Source organism: Physcomitrium patens, chromosome 9, assembly GCF_059467195.1.
Source record: "Physcomitrium patens ecotype Gransden chromosome 9, ASM5946719v1, whole genome shotgun sequence".
Taxonomy (NCBI): Eukaryota; Viridiplantae; Streptophyta; class Bryopsida; order Funariales; family Funariaceae; genus Physcomitrium; species Physcomitrium patens.
In genome coordinates this window covers 2,624,552-2,645,674 of record NC_143418.1, presented here as the reverse complement: position 1 = coordinate 2,645,674, position 21,123 = coordinate 2,624,552, and the positions used below count along the sequence as shown (strand labels likewise).

Here is a 21,123-nt window from a genome sequence, read left to right as displayed (position 1 = left end):
CCCGCCACTGCCAGGCTCGTCATTCTATTGGTAGTTTCCGCAGCGTCTTTTTGGTTGCGGGTGTAGGCAGATCACATTGAACACAAGGAACCCACTCCAATTCCATTACATCCCATTATCTGCCATTATGAAGAACTCGAGAATCTCTTGAACACTCGTAGACCAAAGTATCCCGGCGAAAACTATTATGTATCAAGGGTAAAACCTTATAGATAACTCAATTTCTAGGTTCATGGTTAAGAATGATTAATGAAAGCATTGATCTAGTAATTGACATGACAACGAAATTTGGCCTGAAAAGTTCAACAGTAATTATTAATTAAGTTTGTGATTAGGAAAGTAACTGGACTTTACTTCTTCTTTTTTCTCGTTCTTCTGAAATTATGCGTTTTGAAGAACCAATGCTCTTTCGATTATCGCGTGCCACGGAGTCAAAAACGCCAGTCTTCTGCATCTCCTCAAATCCCACCAAGCGGATATCTGCAGTACTGCAAGTACATATCAAGCGCATTGCAGTTCTCACGAGCTGCTAGGCAATGACTGACCAATTACAGCACACATGACAGGCTTTGGGGCATGCGGGTTCGTTCACCGGGGCACCGGCAGAACCCAAGCGCAAGGAGGCTACGTGCGGGAATCCATCGGCACCATTATCTTCGCTAATCATTTTTGCGTCGCAAAGTGTCATCGAATCCCTTCTCCAGAATCCTACGCGGTGCGGAATCCCAATGCTCACGTAGACGTCAATGACAACTCCGAGAGGGGTGGGGTGGGGCTAGGGTAAGATGCAGCACTGCCACACAATCCCACCGCAATCGGCCACCGAATGTTGGTAATACATTCACCGAAACCTACCGAATTCCAATCATGAACCCAAGCATGGCAAGACGTCGCTGGCGGGGGTTAGGGGGGAGCCAAGGATAGTATCCCACCACTGACAGAAAGCGGCAACAAAAGCCTTCCACGGCTGTAACCGTACTGCTTGTGGCCTCAAATGTGAACACTTCGAAGTCAGCGTCGCAAAGCCGCACCAGTTCGGCGAATAGAAGCGAGAAGTCAAAACGTACAAGGAGACACACCAATTAGGCGTGGGGTGTGCCGGTGGGACCCTCCAGCGTTATCCCCCAGTAACCCTTTAGATGAACACCGTGTTTCAGTGAGATTCTGACCATCCAATGTATTCATCCGTTCGATCCGACGTGGCTGTAGTGTTTTCGTCGGCACCCAGCCCCACCGTGACTGCTACTACTATTACTAATAATAGTGTAATAGTTTTATTAATGTTACTTTTTTACTTTTAATAATAGTATCTTGACCTAATGTTAGGCCTTACGTCCTTGTTCTTACCCCCTAAACCCTAAACCTGGTCTTTTTCTCATGCAATTGTGGGAGTGGGGAATTGGTGAAGAGAGTGCATTCTCCAAGGATTTAGATTTGTTTGCATGAAAGTTTAGTGAGTGTGATGTATTTTGATGGCCCTTGAAGAATGAAGTACTATGAACTTCCTTTGAAAGGGGTAGTTTTCTTATTTGTCCTTTTTTTTTCTTCTTCACATGGTGCAATGAAGTGTGGGAAATTAGTAGAGAAAAGGGTATGGGAAAAATTATTGAGGACTGATTCATTTTCATTGAATTTTAACTAACTTGATATATTTGAAGAATGAAACAGTTATTAGAGAATTGCTAAAAGTAATTTAGAATAAAGATGAAAAAATAAAGCTATTTTTTGCCTAGTTTGATTCAATGCACTAAGGTTCTTCAGAAAAAACAAACAAAACACAATTTTGTCCTCTCCTTGGATGGTGTGAAATTCTTCATTAGAATAAACATGTGATATTTTTTTTTCTTCTTTTTTTTTCCTATTTTCCAAGAAGAATTATCATAACTATCTTCCTACTAAATAAAACTTATGTTAAATTTTTATAACTAAAAAAAAAATAAATAAATAATCACTTTTTCTAACATTATAGTGAGGCTCCTAAGATCAACGTCAAGCAATTCATCTCCTTTTTTTTCCGAGTTAACGGGGCCCACTTTTAAAATTTGTACAAAAAACCTGCTTTTTTGTCTGCTTCTTTCATTACTTTTTTTTTCTTCATGCAATAGAATATATATATATATATATATATATATATATATAACTTTAAAGTTACACTTTTTTACTAATTGGAGCCATTCTGTTGATAAATTGTAGCCTCTAATTAAAAACATCTATAGAAAAATAAGAGCTAATTAAAGCTGTGACCTTAGTTAACAAATTTAAATTCTAGAAATGAGTTTGTGTTTTTAGGGGAGAGGTTGCAAAATTCATTCATAAAACAATATTTGTGAAAGAAAATTTGACTTAGTTGCAATAAAGAAGTAATACATGAATGATCTGGTCTTATTCCTCAACTTTACTTTGCTTATCCAAATTTAATAATATTAAATGAAAAAATAAAATTTAAAATTTAATATAAAACTCTATCAAGTCCATGAGATATCGTCACATTATTTTGTTTCTTAAATATTCTTATTAAATTCCTATTTAACGTTATTTTATTATAATCCAAACAACAATACAAAAGAAAGTCATATGCTTAAACCATTTTGAGATAATCATGAAAGGAGATTAAAAAAAATTTAATTGTGAAATGATGATCTTCTTATGACATAAAGATTAGAGAATAAACAAACTGTTTATAGCAACAACTAGGTTGTGAAAACAATATAGGATTTTGCTAATGTCACCACTATTTTTGCTATTGCCACGACAACTTGTTTTTATTAAATATTTAATTATTTAAAAAAATTAAATTTATTTCCTATGTATTTTTTAGAAAAGAAATCATATAAGAAATATCAATAATTATTTTGTTTGGAATAAAAGAAACTAAAAATAATATGTCAAATAAATGATGGATTATAGCAGTAGTAAAAATTGTGGTGACATTAGAAATTCTATATATATTTATATATATATATATATATATATAGATACTTAATGTATACAAATATAAATTAAGTTAAATAAAAGATTGAAGATGGAGATTTTTATAGTGTTTAGACATAAGAACATGATCACTATAGGAAATTATTAATAGTCATGGATCATAATATAGATTTAGTATTTTTCATCTCTTTAAAATAAATAAATAAAATATTAATTATAAATAATATAAATTAAAATTACTATATTTAGTATTATATAATTCTTTTATTAAAGAATAAATTATACTAAAACTTTAGTAAAACAAATTTATATTTTCTTTTTCCTTTATTTTAATGATTTTTTATAATTAAATTTTATTAATTAATAAAAAATAATTAAATAAAAAAACTACATGTGTATATGTATATATGTAATGCTTTAAAAAAGGGTTTTTCACATCACATTTAGGCTAAATAATAGTTTGATGTTTTTTAAAAAATCAAAATCTATGTTAATTTACAGAGGCTTTATAGTTTAACATATTAATATTGATACATAATAATCTTTTATGTGGACTTAAAATTATTTTGTATTACTTCTATTTATAAAGTTGCATTATACTAGATATGTAAAGGTTGAAAAACAAAAACTTCATGACCAAAAAAATATACTTCAATTACATGAGAAAAAGCTTAACTATATACATATATACATATTCTATCAAGTTTTATCTTAGTAGAATTCAGACAAATCTTTCAGAACATAAAACAAACCAAAATTTTAAGCAATGCAATAAGTGAGCATTGCTATTGATGTGACAAGTTTGGATATATTATATAATATTTTTCTTAAAGATAAAATAAATACCTTTATTCACTATTAAAATTATTAATTCTGATTAAGATATTAAAAATATCTCTTGCAAAATTTAGAAGATTTAAATCTCAAAATATTTTTATTTTTTACTTTAAATATTCTAATAGATTTATGAATTTTTTTTAAATTTATAAAATTCTAGTGTATGTATATATGTGTATATATATATATATATATATATATGCATGAATATAAATCTTTTACTATATATTTTTACTTTCATGTATCATAATGATTTTGCTTTAAAGTCTACCTCCCTTGTTATGTATGTATATATCAATTTTTTGTTCAGATCAATGTTTTTTTACAGATTAGATGGTGTAAGTTTGTTGAGCTTGATAGAATAAAAAATAAATAAAATACAGTAACTTATTCATTGCAAGAATAGTTTTATATTATTCAAGATGTAGGCTCTTACAAGTTTTAGGAATTATCTTTTTTATTAATCTATACTTATTTAATTATAACACATAATAATTTAAAATTCTTTATAAACAAATGTTAATATACTTTATATTCACAAATTCGAAATTCTATGACTCCTTAAATCTAAAACATTTGAAAAAACTTAAAGATTTTAAAACACAAATGATAAATCTTGTACAGAGTGTCTAAAACACTAAATTGAATAAAAATTATAATTTATTATTACACACACATTTATTTCGATTTTTAAAAATTATACAATAAATATTTTTATGTATATAAAAATATATATAATATATATATTCTTATATTTATAAATTTAATGCTAAATTCAAAGATCAATTAAAGATGAATTAGAAATAATTGCCAAAACAACAAAAAAAAAATCATATATACAAAAAATAAAAAAATAAAAAATAAAAAAATAAATAACATATAAAAAATTTATTTTATGAAGATTCCAAATAATATAGGATTATAATTTTTATTTTACAAGGCTAAGTACTAGAGATGCTAAAACCTTCAGAGATTGTTCAAAATATATTCTAAAAGCCTACCAAATAAAAAATACACTATGTTATGTACATTGATGATCATGCTTTCTCTTGCAAAGGAAAGACTAGAATAATGTCTCTATCTTTTCTATAGAACTTCCATGAAAGCAACTTGATTACATGGCAAGTAAGCATATCATAATAGATATATTATCTCAAGTAAAATACAAGTTAATTTTATTTATATAAGTATGATTAAGCATTAATGTGATATATACTACATATTGATGTATTATTCTATGAAACACATTCCACACTCAACAAGCATAATCATGACTTGAACTTTTTAATGAATATTGGTTTTGTCAATATGTTTGTTGTATTTTCATTTTTACTAGTTTTTAAAAATAAATTTCACTATTAGTAATAATATCTCAAATGTAATGATGTCAAAATCTATGTATTTTAATTAGAAATAATATATTCAAATATTTGCAAGAAATATACTATTTTAACTATTACAATGCATTGATACATTTGTTGACTACACTTATGACTTACGAGATATTTTATCTAATATATACTATTGCATACATAAGATTGTCTATTATATTTGGATATAAAATACTAGACATTTTTTAAATTTTATTCATAATACTAATATATTATATTGAAGATTATTTAAAAAGAGATTCAAGAAGAGTACTTACTAATTGGACTTTTCTTATGTTGAAATACATTAAGAAGTTTTCAGTTTATCTCTTTTATGATATAATATATATACATATATATATATATATATATAAAAATTAATATCATATAAATATATTTATTTAGTTCATTTAATTATATTAATATATATTTATTTATTTATTTATATACCTATATATTTACTTTGATAAAAATATTATTGAAATACAATCAAGTATGACATAGTTGTACAAGCCAAACTTTTATAGTTATTTGAAATATGCACAACAGCCAACATCAATGCAATTATTTTTTTGCTTCATCAAAGACACCAAATTTCTTATATCAATGCTACATACTTTGCTTCAATATTTATAGTGTCTTTTCAGCCTACATACAAGGTATTTGTTTTTTGTTTTTTTTCTTTTTTCTCCTTTTTTTTTTTTTTTTTTTTTTTTTCTTTCTCTCTCTTGTTCTTTTAAATCCTTAAGCTGGATGTAAATAAATTTATTCTTTTAATTCTTTACATAAGAAATTCATAGTAACATCCAGATTATTCTAATTCCACATTATATTATACAACTATAATTTGGAATTAAAATTGATATTAAAAAATTGATATTAATTTTTGATAAAAAAAAAAAAATTAGTATATTATTATACTACCAAAATACTTTTATATCTTGATTCACCTATCCCAAGAAGTCTTTTATTTTTTCATATTAAAAAAACAACTAATTTCTTACTTCTTTTAAAGTAATTATATGGTATTCTATGTCTATTTTTGATAAAGATGGTTTCTTTCTCTATCCATTATTTTTTCTATTTTTTCTTTTTAATAATTAATATTTTGTAAAATATGAAATAATCACCATTTTTTCAATTGAAAAAATTACTAGTGTAATTTGATAGCCAAACATATAAAGAATTATTTTTATTTAAATTGACTTCTGTAATTCTTAGTTTGAATTTCTTTTATTATCAACTACTTTAGGTGTAATAGGATCTAAAGTCTTTTTAGTAATGTGTTGAGACTTAAAAACGTCAACTTCTCCCTTAAGAATATTAAATGTAATCTAATTGATTTTAGCTTTATATAAATAACCATATTTTAACATAGAGGTTTGATAAAATTTACATTCCTATTAAAATGATATTACTTATACTTGGGTCTCAAAATTTAGATTTTTTTACAAAAAAATTATTATCTAAAAAATAATTTTCTTAACTATAAGATCCTTCTTATTTTCTTTTTCTTTTTTCTCTCTCATTGAGCATAAACATATGTTAAAAATCTAAAAATTCTAAGCCATGAATAATTTTCTAGTTTACAACACCACATTGTTTTACATGTCTTACATTAAATAATAGTTAGTAAAGAGAAATTTGTCAAAACACTATTAATGTTGATAGCTTCTGCCCAAATGCTTTGTTTTAACCTAATATTTTTCAACATGCTTTTTTCTTTTCTAAAAACCTATGATTCAACTTCTTTGCTATTCTATTAAAATTGAGGAGTTCTTGGGATTGTAAAAAACTAGATAATTCCTTTACATTTATATTATTGATCAAATTACTTAAATTTTCACCTTCTTATAATGTGAAAATTAAAATATTTTTTATTTATTTTAATATACAAAAAATATTTTATAATTATATATATGTATACATAGAAAAAATTGAATAGATATCTATAAAAATAGTAAATTATACTACTTCAACTTTTGAAATAATCAATGCATGCTTTTAAATATCTAAATATATATGATTTGGCATACTTTTAGTACAATGAAAAATAAAATCAAAGCTTACTTTGTAATTGTTTCTAAATACGTAAGGCTTACAAAATTCTCATTACAAGAATACATACTCTTTAAGAATTAGCACTTGTAAAGATCTATAAATCCTTAATCATTAACATGATCCAATTTTATATGCTATAATTGAGTCATATCTACTAAATTTTCTTCTTGATTAGGCACAATAGCAATTCTACTTGTGACAATGTCTCCTATAAATTCATACAAGTTTTTAATCTTCTTACTCTTTATTACCACAAAAGCTTTTTAAATATCAGAATTCCACCTTTTGCTACATATTTATAACCTATTAGATCTAGTGCATTAAGAGAAATTTAATTCTTTTAATAATAAAAATATTAAATAATAGTTAATATTCTTATAATTTTATCAAATATTTTACTGCAAATTACACTAATGTCTATATTCCAATATAGCATATCATTTTTTAATAATCCACTTCTAACATTATATGAAGTATTAATGTAAAACCAAATCTTCTAAAAATACATATAATATGAGCAACTAGAATCAAAAGATCCATACATCTCAAAACCGTGACACTTTTTGTAGTTATAATGCAAGTAATTCTTATCGATTTTTCTGACAGTTCATAAAACACGAGGTGCGTTGGGAAACGTTCGCAGCTTGGGGAAATTGATTGAGCTTGACAACTAGATCATGCCATGAAGAGACACTGAGGTGAGCCTCTTTTCAGTGGATATGTAACGAAATTTCTGTAGGATCGGTCTCAGTTTTGATGCCCAGCACAATCGGCGGACATATAAGATTAGGGTTAGGATTAGGGTTTAAGAGGATAAAATTAGCATTCAATGACCTCTTTGACAGGCCTAGCCATTCTAATGATCAACCAAAGATTGATTAGCCAATGAGTATGTCAGAGATTTGTGCGGGGAGATCGGGGGAAGAATCTGTATCTTGATTTTGCATGATTCTAGCCATCGTGGCGTTTTCACACATTGTCAATCACCAACAGAATCAAATAATCCAGTCTGCTTCAATGCTGTTTAATAGCAGGTTTTCTTCTGCTGCCTCTACGCGTCCCCCCCCCCCCCCCCAACAGAGGCAGCCACCGCCTCAAAACGATTCCGTGCGAAAGAGTTTTCACGGCGTGGGCACTGTTTTCAACTTCATAATTGAAGCCTCTGCCGCTGTTCAGATGGCCCAGTGGAGATGATCTAAACCGCTTCCTGGGGGTGCCGTTAGGGCAAGACCCAGTACATTTTCCAGCACTTCTTCCTCTGACAATAGTAGCAATTCCACACTGTTTTCGTTGTTAACGCAGTAGCCCAGTATTATCATTCCAGACAAGATTGTGGCAGACTATGAGTTGTTCAGCGATAGCCATAAACGCAATCTTATTCCTAAACCCACGCATTTGCATGATATCCCAGAAGTCCCCAAACATCTCTGCACTCTGTTCACAGAACACGTTAACGAGGCGTACTTGGTGGATGCTACAAATAGATCTGAAAAAGCTCACACTGATAATCATCGATTCGTTCAGTCGATAGTGGCGTCACTTGTTAGGGTTCCTCAAATAATTGTTGGATTGCGAGATTAGCAGGACGATAACTTTGTGTCAAAAGAAGAACCCGAAATTCGACGAACGACGTCAAAACCTGGCGGAGGCGAGACAAAGATTCCTCCATTTTACGTCGATTTATATGGCATCTGAACTAAGCGGATTCTGTGGCATTAAACAGTTTGTGTGCTCTTTAAAATTGCTAATGGTTAGCACTTTGGTTACCCAGTGAAGGGTCGATTGCGTCTGGATCGATTCCTGAAGGATATATTGCTCATTCTGTGAATAGAGGGTTTCAAACATGGCAATTTCGCAAAACCAAATAACTAGGATTCAGCACTTGATATTTCCAGGATCATTAGAAATATCAAATCCAAAATAGCACCATTCAGTACCCCTTTGGAGTGAAAGAGAGAAAGAGGGGTAGGTCATATATCAATAACTTGATTGTTACCCTCAACAAACAATCAAGTAATTGATATTTGACCTACCCCTCTTTTGATATTTCCATTTCAAAATCACCCACCCTTACAAGGTGGGTGACTTGGTGAAGTATCAAATGATAATTCGAAATATCACTGGATACTTTGAGCTTGCATCATGGGTAAAATATCACCCGAAAAGGCCATGTTTGAAAGTACAGCAGATTGTTCAATTAGGGGGTTTCAGAAACGAATTCATGGCGGAGGGATTATTCGATTGCGAATGATCCTCGCGAGTAAACTGGGGTGTCCTTAGAAATTACATTTGCCGATTGTACCGACAGTGGAATGCTGATATTCCGAGTTCCAACCAATTTTGCAAGTTTTGCTGGGTCGCGATCTCAAGTAGCGAGGCTTTCTCTTTCAACTCATAATGAAAAGAAGAAAACAAAAACAAAATGTACAACAACAATAACAACGCAGAGTGCCACGCGCCAAAAGCACTGAAAACCATTGATCCTATGAAAGTTCTTCACAGATGTCCTCACTGACAATCAATTGCCGAATCATGGAAACGCCCTCATCTATACTGAATAAAAAGCACGAGTGCTTGTGCACAATAATTAAGACCGATTTAGACGCTATCCTACTTCATTGAAGCAGTTACAATCAGGTTGTCAGCTAGTTGGAAGACCAGTACTTGAAGAAAGAACAGATTATCAGACTAGAGGGTATTGGTCTGGAAGTGTTACCTTTAGGATCGTCCACTGCTGCTGTATCGTAGTTACTCAAGATTGCGGAGAGCTGTACACGTGACTGAACGGATGCAACCACTTCGGTACCACTCAAAAGAGGTGGAAACATTCAAGTGAATTTCTGATTCACAGGCGATGGAATTGCCACCATTAACCTGCTGAGCGATTCTGGGATTGAACAATTCTAACAAAAACCGTGATGTTCTGGCATTCATCCCCAATCAATAGGTCTCATATGACCAAAATTAAACAAGGTAATAATGAATCAGTTCTCTGGCGTTGAAGAGTATCAACCTAAAAATAATCCCAGCAGTGAACCACCCACCAGTCACGTTCTACTACAAGATAATCCACTACAAGATATCCCTCGTTTAAGCAAATCCCATAAATTGAGATCTGGGACCCTCTAAATAAAAGTGAAGGAAGAGCCAATCCTTTTGCACTCAACTAACTTTTGGCTTACACTCATAAATCCAAACAACCAGGCACGAAAGAAAGATCACATCGTCCACGGGTTGAGCTGAATATTCACACCCCAACGCTATGCATGATCTAATTAAAAAGCACTTCTAGAACCAACCGACTTCATCAGATTGATCCCAGCTACAAGAATCTTTAATTTAATCTGCAGTTTTGATTCCACGATCATCCATAACCTCTTCCAGATCCTCGGACCCTCCCATCCTGCCCGCTTGCTCCTTCCAGTACGCGATTTGTTTCTTCAGTCGCAGTATCTCTTTCGTTGTAGTATTTTTACTGGCCTCATTGATGATGGATCTTACCCTTGTGGCATAGCTACAATACACCAACAATAAAGGTCAATCAAAAAAATCACTACGTACTTATCACTAATGACTGGAAACCCCCTTCTTACCTCTCTGGAGTATCGAGAAACATCAAATTGAATTTTAGTAGTGAACTGACAGGACTCAAGAAATAGTCCGTTCCTCACCAGAGTGAATTATGGGTCTCGTCCAGATTAGACTCTGCTGGTGAGATATTTACAAACATGAGGGTCTTCGCATTTCCACCGAGAGAATCGCTCATAAGCATTGTTAGCTTGTGGTTACGGTAAGGAATATGCTGCTCCTCTGTTGCAAGGGCGCTAATGACATCACCTAGTGCTGACAAAGATTTATTAATGCTTTGGGCCTCTTTCAGTTGTTCACCACTGGATCCAGATTTCTTCACTCTTTCAGAGCCCGCAAGATCCACAAAACTCAGCTGCTCAGAGAAGTCCAAAATAAAATTCAGAAATTCACCAAGAAATAGTGCAATTGCTAATTACAAAATGTGACGAAACTAACAAGGCACACCATTCTTGAAATCGACATGAAAATTTGGTAATATTAAAATAAGACTTTTCCAAATCTTGCCCAAGTGCATAACCCGAACAGATGAACATAAACATTAATAACCGTTAAATACATCAGCGGCTATTTGAGAGGAGCAGCAAACCTTGCCCTTCACAAGAACTTGAGACTGTCGGTTGGTGCTTTCAACGATTACTGATAGAATGAGGTGTGACCGTGAACTCTCCGCATTCATGTGGGTGCCCGAAACATGTCGTCTCTCCAGACCCTTATGAACAATGGCTTGCAGTTCATCATGGGATGCAATCGGCAGTAGAGTTGCATTCTCTACGACAACCATTCCCTGCAAAAGCATGCAGAATGTTAACTGTTGAGAATCTCGCAATTACTCAAGCGTATCTTTCTACATTGATTACGTCAATGAAAATGAGAAATTAATCAACTTGACAGGATTAATGCTGCCAATCCAATTCGAACATAAACACAGAGGGTCCGAAACATATGGTGACTCCCATCACACTAGAAAAGTCTAGGTTAATTAAAAGCAATGAGCCTTGATTACCTTGGAGTCCTTCTTAATCTCAAGCTTTCGTGGCTTTGCAGCACTCTTTGGTAGAAGCAGATCGATGAGCGAATCTTGATATATTTCAAGCATGTAAACCTACAGTCATGCAATTCCACACTTTGAGTTCAGGCCTATGCAGAATTCAAGGGCTTGAAACGTCCACTGCAAGCCGCTGCAAATCAAAGGGACACTTATGTAGCAAAGCGATCTTTTCATATCATAATAAAACTTCTAAACGTCGTAAATGGGAGAACTCAGATCAAATACTGCAATTATAGCTAATTTTTCACACTAAGAACACATGCATAAATAGCACTGTAAGACCTCAAACATACGAGTTCTGTCAAGCAAAACATGGTGTACCTTCAGAGCAAACGAAAACTTATTGGCGTCTCGCTTAAGATAGCCAAAAAGTTCTTTGGTAGCTCGTGGAGTTAGACCTGGGTTGTTGTCAGAACCGTAAATCGTAAACGTTTTGCCTGACCCAGTTTGCCCGTATGCAAATATACAGACATTGTATCCGTCAATTGCTGATTGGACCAAATACTGCACACATTAAAGCACGTTAGACGCGCAGAAGACAAAGTATTCAATGATACCAAATAAACAAGTCGATCTAATCAAGGTCTTTTAGTTGGTTTTATTCTCATCGGGATCAGTAGTTACAACCAAAGCCATTCCATGATAAAAAGATTGCACGGATTGACTCAATTACTCTGACCAACTATACCTTTGTATCCTCAAAGACCTCTTCTTGGGTCGCATGGTGGTCGAAAACGTGATCAAATTGATGTTGTTTGGGTTTGTCGTCTTTCCAAGGATGTTCGATGGTGAATTCATCAGGTGCTATCAACACGTTTTGTTGCCGCTCTTTGACCTCCTTACTACTTAGGGGTCTCCACCGAGCATATACCCTGATCTTACCTTTCATGTCTGCAATCCACCACAACGATTCCATAAGTTGCACTCCCGTTTTAGTAAGTTAACAGGGTAAATATAGACTGTCTGATCAACTACGTCGGGATTGTGATATGCGAAGATTAACCATATATGTGAACAGAATAAACTTGTAATTAGAGTGTACCTTCCATCATGTTGAAGTATCGTTTTCGAAGGACTTGTTCTTCCCTATAAAGAGTTTCTAATTCAGTTATCTGGTCTGCTTGTCGCTTCAATATAGCTGCTGTTTGCTCATTCTTTCTGTCGATATCCTGAAAAGAAAAGGAGAATATGGGTCATTCTCCGTAAAACCCAGTGAATACTACACAAATACAGGTTATACTAATTTGAGTTTCAAAAAATGATGTGAATAGGACATATAAAGAAACTCGTCTACTTCCATGTCATTCAAATTACATAATGTTTTCCTACCTCCTTCATCTCCCGGAGCTCATTAAGCTCCATTAGATTGCTTTGCAGGGATTCGAATTCACCCTCACGAGTTGCCAAAGTAGACTCTGCAAGACTCAAATCTTGGGTACGCTCTGCTAATTTCTTCTCGAGAGTTACAAGTCGTCCCCTCAAATCATCTCTTTCAAACTCAAACTTTTCCTCCATAAGACGTGTCTAAATCCAGACAAAAAGAAATTATGAGAACTTCTGCACTTAAAAGTGAGAAGAATTTATACATGTACAACAGATATGTCCTCAATAGAATAGTGAAGCCGAAATAACAGAATTAGTCTGAAATAAAATTTGAAAAAGGAAGGTGTTCAAATTATGACCAGCCATCACAACACTCCTGAAAGATACCTGTACTCTGCACGGTTGGAAATTGTAACAAAAAGACTCGAGGGCATTGAAGCCATGAAAAAGCATCTCACTAACTCAGAAATTATCACTTACCTCTTCACTTTTGTTCCTCTCAAGACGAGAAACCTTCTGTTCAAGAAGCTGTTTCTCTCTAGTAAGGTTCTTGACCCTTTCCTCCTTGTTCCGTAACTCCTCCGTTTTCTGTCTTAACTCATTGCGCAGCTCCTTAATCTGAAGTTCGACATATATCATCCCACAAACGCATTTTGTCTAAGATCAGAAAAGAACACCATGACCAACTTCAAAAGCAGACATAGTGAAATAAATGATAACCACTGCAAAGAGTAAGAAAATGATGTAAGATGTGTTAAAGAACGAAATCACAAGCAGAAGTAAACATGCGTATAAAGTGTTGACTAGCGTACAAGCTGTCTTATTGAGAATACCTGGATCTCTAAGTTTCGAGATTGTTCGTTGGTTTTGTCTCTCAGTCCAGCAGGTGGTAAATCTCGATCTCTTCGAATCCCTCGAGGAGTTCCAGGCGCTACTCTTCTAGGTGTATCCACATCTGTACCAAAATCAGATGCTACATCTTCGCTAGCCTGGCTGCTTGAACCTGATGCCAAAATAGTCTTTTCGGCTTGCGCTATCTGTCATTCCATTTCCAACGCCATTTTTCTCATCAGAGCATAGATTTATAAGTACTCAATTGCTAACTGATACAAACGTCACTCAAGGCATGATAAGTGCATAACGAGAAAAAAATAAATAAATAAATAAATAAAACCTGCAAAGCAGCTTCCAAGTCCCCAAGCTGCTTAGACAGTCTCTCTCTCTCTTCAGAAAGCTCTGATCTTGTTTGTTCCTCTGCACGCAATGAGTCACGCAGTCCCGCTAGCTCCTCCATCACTTGTGTCTCTCTTTTCTCTTTCAGTCGAAGCTCTTCTGCAAGCTGCAAGAAAAAAACGACAAGGGCGTTACAAACACATACCAATATTACATTCATTGGGTGGAATGGCAGGGAAGCCAAACTTCTAGTAGAAAAAGCTTCAAGAGACAAGGGATGAAGTGAATTGCCTGATCGATTTTCTTCTGCGATTCTTCCAGCAACTTGGACATCTCTCGTACGTGTTTTTCATACACTTCGATACCTGGAGGCTTAGGAGCTGCCACTGCAGCAGGAACCAGCTCCGCGCCCTGCGCCTGCCCATTGGGCACATTGCGTGTCCTAGAATACCTTCTCAACATAACGTCATTTATGTGCGTTTGCAATGCAACACAAATGTCCTCTCCCTGTTTGAAGCCAATCCCACACATCATAAATTACCAAGTTATAAATGACTCATAAAACCACCGCAGCAGCTTGGATATGACCGTACGACTTACACTTGATTTATAAATACCTGCTTTGTTTCGAACTGGAAAATATGAAGAACTCCAGCAACACGCATCTTAAAAAAAACGGCAGTATTACTACTGCCGAATTGCATGATATCACGCAGCTCCGCAGAGTGCAGATACTCCTTTGGTACAGGCCTGAAGAAGTGCACCTGTACGAAAACCAGAGATTAGGATACAGAAGGTGCATTCTGAACATTCATGCTCCTCATAAAATTAGATGTACATTTTAGAAGCATTTAGCAAAAATTATAAAGACTGCTCGATATGGCAGAAAATTCATCAAGCTAGGTAGATGGTGTAAAAACTTAAAACTAAGGAAAGCTATCCACTTAGGAACGAGTCAATACAACTTACCCCTCGCTTGTTTATACCGAGGATAATCCTTCCTGGCAACAATCCAATAGGGTCTTCAATTCTCCGCACACTAAAAAAGACTGAATTGCCGTACGGCAATGACCGCAAGATACGGAGAAGTTGCTGTTTCGCGTCATCCTTCGAGAAATGTGCCTGTTTATCCCATTACGATAACCAATTTAACAATTGTTAATTAACTACTCAAACTTAACTCCGTATCATCTGCACCCACTTTAAAGTTGCGGCGTGTAAATCCTATTGCTCTTAGATCCTCGATAAAAAGGATCTGCAAGGTAGAGCGCTCACCAATGCCCGATATCGGTTCAGTATATCCTGATCCCAATCTCGTTTATTACGAGTTACTGCTACCTGTTTGGGCAGACAACGATCTAGCATCGCATTCCATTCTCTGCAAAAGAAAAATTCTGACGGCACTTCAGTACAATCCATCTAGGCTCAAAACGGCAAAGAGAGTAACGACCAGAAGGCCCTTCAAGGAAAATTGAACATATCCAAGCCAACCATCTCTTATCTGCAGCTTACACAATCAAGAATTACTACAGCCCTGAAAGGTAACAATCACCCAGAAACACATTGTTTTCACCTGCCCACTTCCCAAGAACACAAGATAATGACATCCAATGTGAATACGTACGTGTTTGTTTCAGGATTCGATACGCATCCAAGGTCCGCTATGATCTGTAGTGCGGCCAGTTGTGCTGCATCTTCCCTACCAACAGGGTAATTCCCAAGAAGGTAGTCATGTTGAGACTGCACAAAATCACCCATTTCAGAAGAATTACAACCTAATTATCATTTTGATATAACCAGCACCATTAAACGAGACAGTTTCGCATGAAATTGCAGGTATCATCGCATACCTGGATGTAAGACAACTGAACGAACATAGGCTCCGTGATGGCTTCATCAGATTCTCGAAAAAGTCGTTTCTTAAATAGCAGCTTGCTCTGAAAAAGCTCGCCCTTGCTACGATCTCGCGATAACTTAAATTCTGCTACAATGTCTCCGATGTACTTGTTATCATCCAGCCCTACGTGTTCCTCTGCGACCCTCATTTGAACATATCCAAAGCATGTCAAAACCCAAGAAAAAACAACATTTGATATGCATCCATTATTCAAAAATAATACAATAATACATGGCAATCTAACAATGACATTCCCAGTCATACTTCAGGTCCAAACCCATGCTGGAGAACAAGCATCCCGGTTCAAACCACTCAAAGCATCAATAGGCAGTATCAACAAACCGGAGATTACATATACATACCAATCGCAGCATCAAGAGCTCTTGAACCATTCAAACTTTTCCGGCATTCAAAAAGACTGAAAGTGTTATAAGAAGATAATTTGATGATGCCTGCCAATTCCTGGAAAAACAACACAAACCTTGGGTTCACGTATACAGAAAAAGCAAAGGGTCAGGTCAGTTGACCCTATCCAAGCGTGGGTACCGGAAGCCTTTGGAACACAAAATCGATTTTCGATGCTGCCAATGATGAACACCCAAGATTGTACCCACACGACCATCAGATAACGATCAACTACGTCTACAGAAAGGCTTTACAGGACGTAGACCAGAACAACCCTGGAATAAGAACTAAGAGAAGTTGCTAAAGGCTTTACTTTCCTCCAAGGAATCGAACAAACCAATCACTGAACAAGAATAATAACAACAATAATAAATTTCTCTACCTCGACAGCGTCTGAAACAGTTGTAGTCATGTCATATGTAATGTCTTCAAATGTCTCATCTAAGAAGAAGGCGATGGTAGTCAGTTTACGTCCTTCTAACAAAGCCTCGATCTCCTCTTGAGTTGGATCCACCCGCCGAGGCCCTCCTTTTACAGAGCGCTTCAATGCGTTCCATGTGTTCAAAGCAAGAATTTGTAAAGAACTCTCCACTGACGGTGAGTTGGCTACCTCATGCACATACTCCGACAAATACGCACCAAACTCTTTGCCTGGGGGCATTGCTGAGGAGCACATGTATAATAGTTCCCATGTCTTCAACAGGCTTACCCTATTACCATGAAAAGCTATACACGTCGATAAAGTATTCAAATATATTTAAGTTCAAATAGCGTCCTAATCGATCAGAGACCATGCAACTACCATAATTGTAAGGGCTTCTGTAATCAGACGCTATTTATTTATGTCTCTTCAATCACAAAATAAACATACATAACCAAGAAAAGCTATCAAAAATATATAAATTGACGTTTCAGACCACCAACAAATGCAAATATATCACAACCATCACGTGTCTATTTGACTAAATAGACCCGTACATTCACACCCACCTATCCGAATTATTGCGTGTCTGTTTGGTCAATTGTGCAAACAGTTCATCACGAAGCTCGGTTCTTTTCAACGTATGCTTGTACAGCTTCTTAAGAAGGTCAATTTGCTCTTGTCCAGTCGGTGGACTTGAAGGCCCTCCCTCTGCTGTACCAGTATACTTAAGAACAACCTGCAATAGGTAACATGAAAGGACATCACGTGATGTACTAATAATATACAAGAAATGGATAGTAAGAGAAATCGGGTCTGATGATAAGTCCATCTGAAATGCACCATGTACGGTCTTGTAAAATTACCTGGAAGAGTTTTACAGCACGGCTCATGAAGTCCGCGTTTATGCGCAAGAGAGACGTCGGAATCGGTTCCTGAACAAAAACATCTTTTCATTAGTAACTCAGGCGAAGGGAACAACGAAATAACAGCATGAATTCATGAGAATAGTGAAGACACGCTGTACCCGCTGGAAACAAAGCATATCTTCAACTGTATACTTGTCGCGGCCTTGAGGAGCAACAGCCCTTTTCCCAAAGAACGACCTTTTCCCCCCACTCTGCAACTGCCGGTGCATGGCTTTAAGGAAAGCTTCCACCTGCAAAATGCTGTAAACTATCAACATCGAGAGTATGGCTCCAAAACCTTGAACTCCGGTATCAATAGCCAAAATTGGACTCTGTTCTCGCCACATTGCAATATCTTGAGTATCATAAACAAACGGTGGAAAACATTGACCAGAAGAAGGTGAAGGCAAGAGAGACATAGTCGACCTGATACTTTTCTAGAATCTGTGAAGCCCCTGACATCTCCGGAACCATTGAAGCCGACAATGCACTAGGCCTGTACACAAGTCAATCCATTTCATGAGGCAAGGCCCACTAACACCAAAAATAGGAAACCTAAGGATGATTGACCACAAGAAAAGTGTATGTCGCTGGCTGCAACGAACAGAAGATATCGATCACTGTGAGAGTCAGATATAAAACTCCATACTAATTCGAACACAGTACGCAAGCAGGAAACTGTCCTTTCACGCTTCTAACTGCGTACTTGAGGACGAGATCAGACAGATTCTGTCAGCAATGCTCCCTGTTCAAATGTCCTAGGTCGCAATTGATAACTAAGACATAACGACCATAACTAAGTGAAATCGATCCTCTAGCGTCTTGTCATCATCTCCACCGCGTACAGAAAGTTAAATGCCACCATTGATTCCTATCAAAATCTGCTCCTCAAGCGCACAGAGAACTATAAAAAAATCTGTGGTTCAAAAAACATCACATTACAGGTAGCTATAAGAAGTCCTGTTCACGTTTGAACAATATTCTAGGAGGAGATCCACTCGTCCTCGATCATAAAGTATAATGTGAGGCGCGAAACCCATTAGAGTTAGCTGTGCTTCTACAGGGAGATAGTTGTGAACAGTAATTATCGAGAGTCTACTGATAAGATAAGGATATCGTGCATTCTTTTTATCGAAAGGGTGCAAGAGCACTACCCTCCGTCTCTGGCATCTTCGCTTTGATCTTGTTGCTGAGCATGACTTCGAAATGGACTCGATCGGGAGCTTCTACCACTGAAGCTGCCACCGAAACAAGCTCATTTTCAGTGCAATTTTGCATCACCATAGATAAATGACTAGGTTTCGAGGAGAGAATCAACGCGACCGCCAGATGAGAAGAATTATGGAGAAAGAGAAGAAAAAAATGAACGTACGAGCCATTGTCGCTATCCATGTCGAGGTCATCGGTACTTGGTGGCACCCTAATAGGGGTTCCATTGATAGAGCTGGGAGGTCGCCTGCTCCTTATATATTCCACTCTCACATCATTGACGTGAGATGCATCCGAGGCCATTTTATTCTCCGCCACGACCACCCCAATTCTTATTCGACCACCGAAGCTTTCTTCTCACCCTCCCTACTAGCACTGTCCTCGAACGTCATATAACCAGTAGCCTTCTCTCTTTGATGGACATGCCAAACAAATTTGAATCTCTACTCTCCCGGATATAATCACTGGAGTTGACCATGTAAGCCCCAAAACACGCTAGCACACAATCAATGCCAGGAGCCAGCACGCTTGCATTCCCTCCGAAGGTAGCAAGTTACGCATCTGTACGCCATAAAACCTCCTCCAACGTAATGAAACGCACTACATCTGCCAACTAAAGAGGCCAATCCAACCAGGCCCCCATGTCAGCGTTCAAAACACCATCACCACAACCAATCATTCACCACGCAATACTCCCCCTGCTCTTGCCTCCCATCACCACATCAAGATCCGCCAGCTTCCACACAAAACCAGACTTGCCTGTCTCACCCTCCCGCTCACGCCTCTCTCACACAACAGCCTCCACGCTCCAACCTCCTCGGATCCACCTCCGATCCAAAACCCGACTCAAACCCTCCTTACACGAATCTCGCCACCGATTTACTCGCCTCTAATCGCTCCCACCCGACCCCCTCTCCTACTCTAATCCTCACCAACCCGCGCCAAATCACCATCCCTTGCACAATGCAGACCTTCCTCCGCCCTTTCACCTCTCAACACCTACAGCAATACCTCACATCCCACCACCATTACCTCACCCTCCTGGCCTGCTCCCCTGCCTATGCTCCCTCCTCCGCTCACCTCCTCACCACCATCACATCACACAAGAATAGAGGAAGGCGCGTCTCGTCGAACGGCCAGCCACGGTACTGGCACCTCGACATACGCCCCCCCTTGAGAGTTCAGCCAAACCCGAGCGCGGCGGGCGGGAGAGTGCGGGCTGGCGAATTCAGGATTGCAGAGTGACATACACTTGCGGAAGCCAAAGCCAAAGCGCAGCGAAGAGAAACAGAAGAGAGTGATCTTCCTGGTTTGAGACGGAGCGACGAGGCGGAGCAGAATAAAGCGCGCAGGGCAAGGGAGAGAACAGCGAGTGAGAGAGAGAGAAGGGAAAGAAGGGGAAACGAACGGGAAAGAAAAGGAAAGATGAGAAAAAGAAAAAGAAAGGTGGGCGCGAGGGGAAAGGCACGAGAAGCGGGGAGGAGGGACGGGCAGAGCGGGGAACAGGGCAAGGCTGCGTTGGATGTCCTAATCACGCGGGAGAGGGGGGCACATTCCCGCGCCACTCTTCAAATTTCATCCCCATCACCCCCCCGCCCTTCCCTTCCCTTTCCCTTCCTCCCCGCCCACTTTATTACTTTTATCGGACCCCAGTTGCATTTTTCCGCCCGTTTTGCTTTTTCTCCCTCGCGTGGTTACTTTCCATCCGTATGGCGTGAATAGATCTGGGTAGGATACGGTATCATCCGTCGGAGTGGCGATTGACGAAAAGGGATATATGACATCCATTCGAATATACCCCTGAGATTCCATGTATTAAATGTGTGGATGCATAAACTCACACTCCGGATTAGTTGTGTTGTATCACTCGTCTTACCCAACTTTGATCCCAAATAACCAACAAACTAATTATATATATATATATATATATAATCGTATCATCTTGTTTA

At 36.6% G+C, this 21,123-nt stretch overlaps 1 protein-coding gene across 3 annotated transcripts; it reads right to left on the bottom strand.

Moving 5' to 3' along the window:
• Window positions 1–10,100: 10,100 nt before the first annotated feature.
• On the bottom strand, window positions 10,101–20,231 carry LOC112286727 (kinesin-like protein KIN-14I). Of its 3 annotated transcripts, none has more exons than XM_024528907.3 (25): window positions 19,338–20,231; window positions 19,120–19,203; window positions 18,392–18,461; window positions 18,085–18,216; window positions 17,924–17,992; window positions 17,627–17,796; window positions 17,019–17,346; window positions 16,594–16,693; window positions 16,185–16,366; window positions 15,959–16,074; window positions 15,610–15,712; window positions 15,304–15,456; window positions 14,952–15,098; window positions 14,626–14,841; window positions 14,336–14,500; window positions 13,995–14,198; window positions 13,642–13,779; window positions 13,168–13,362; window positions 12,881–13,007; window positions 12,527–12,729; window positions 12,160–12,342; window positions 11,794–11,892; window positions 11,377–11,574; window positions 10,871–11,142; window positions 10,101–10,713 (listed from the first exon to the last, which is right to left on the bottom strand). In XM_024528907.3, exons 1-25 carry the CDS (start codon window positions 19,475–19,477, stop codon window positions 10,539–10,541), a joined length of 3,969 nt encoding a protein of 1,322 aa, XP_024384675.1. In that variant the 5' UTR covers window positions 19,478–20,231; the 3' UTR covers window positions 10,101–10,538. The 3 variants fall into 3 exon arrangements, with proteins under 3 accessions (XP_024384675.1, XP_024384676.1, XP_024384677.1); XM_024528908.3 differs by having other exon boundaries at window positions 19,120–19,197; window positions 19,338–19,626; XM_024528909.3 differs by lacking the exon at window positions 19,120–19,203 and having other exon boundaries at window positions 19,338–20,035.
• Window positions 20,232–21,123: the final 892 nt, after the last annotated feature.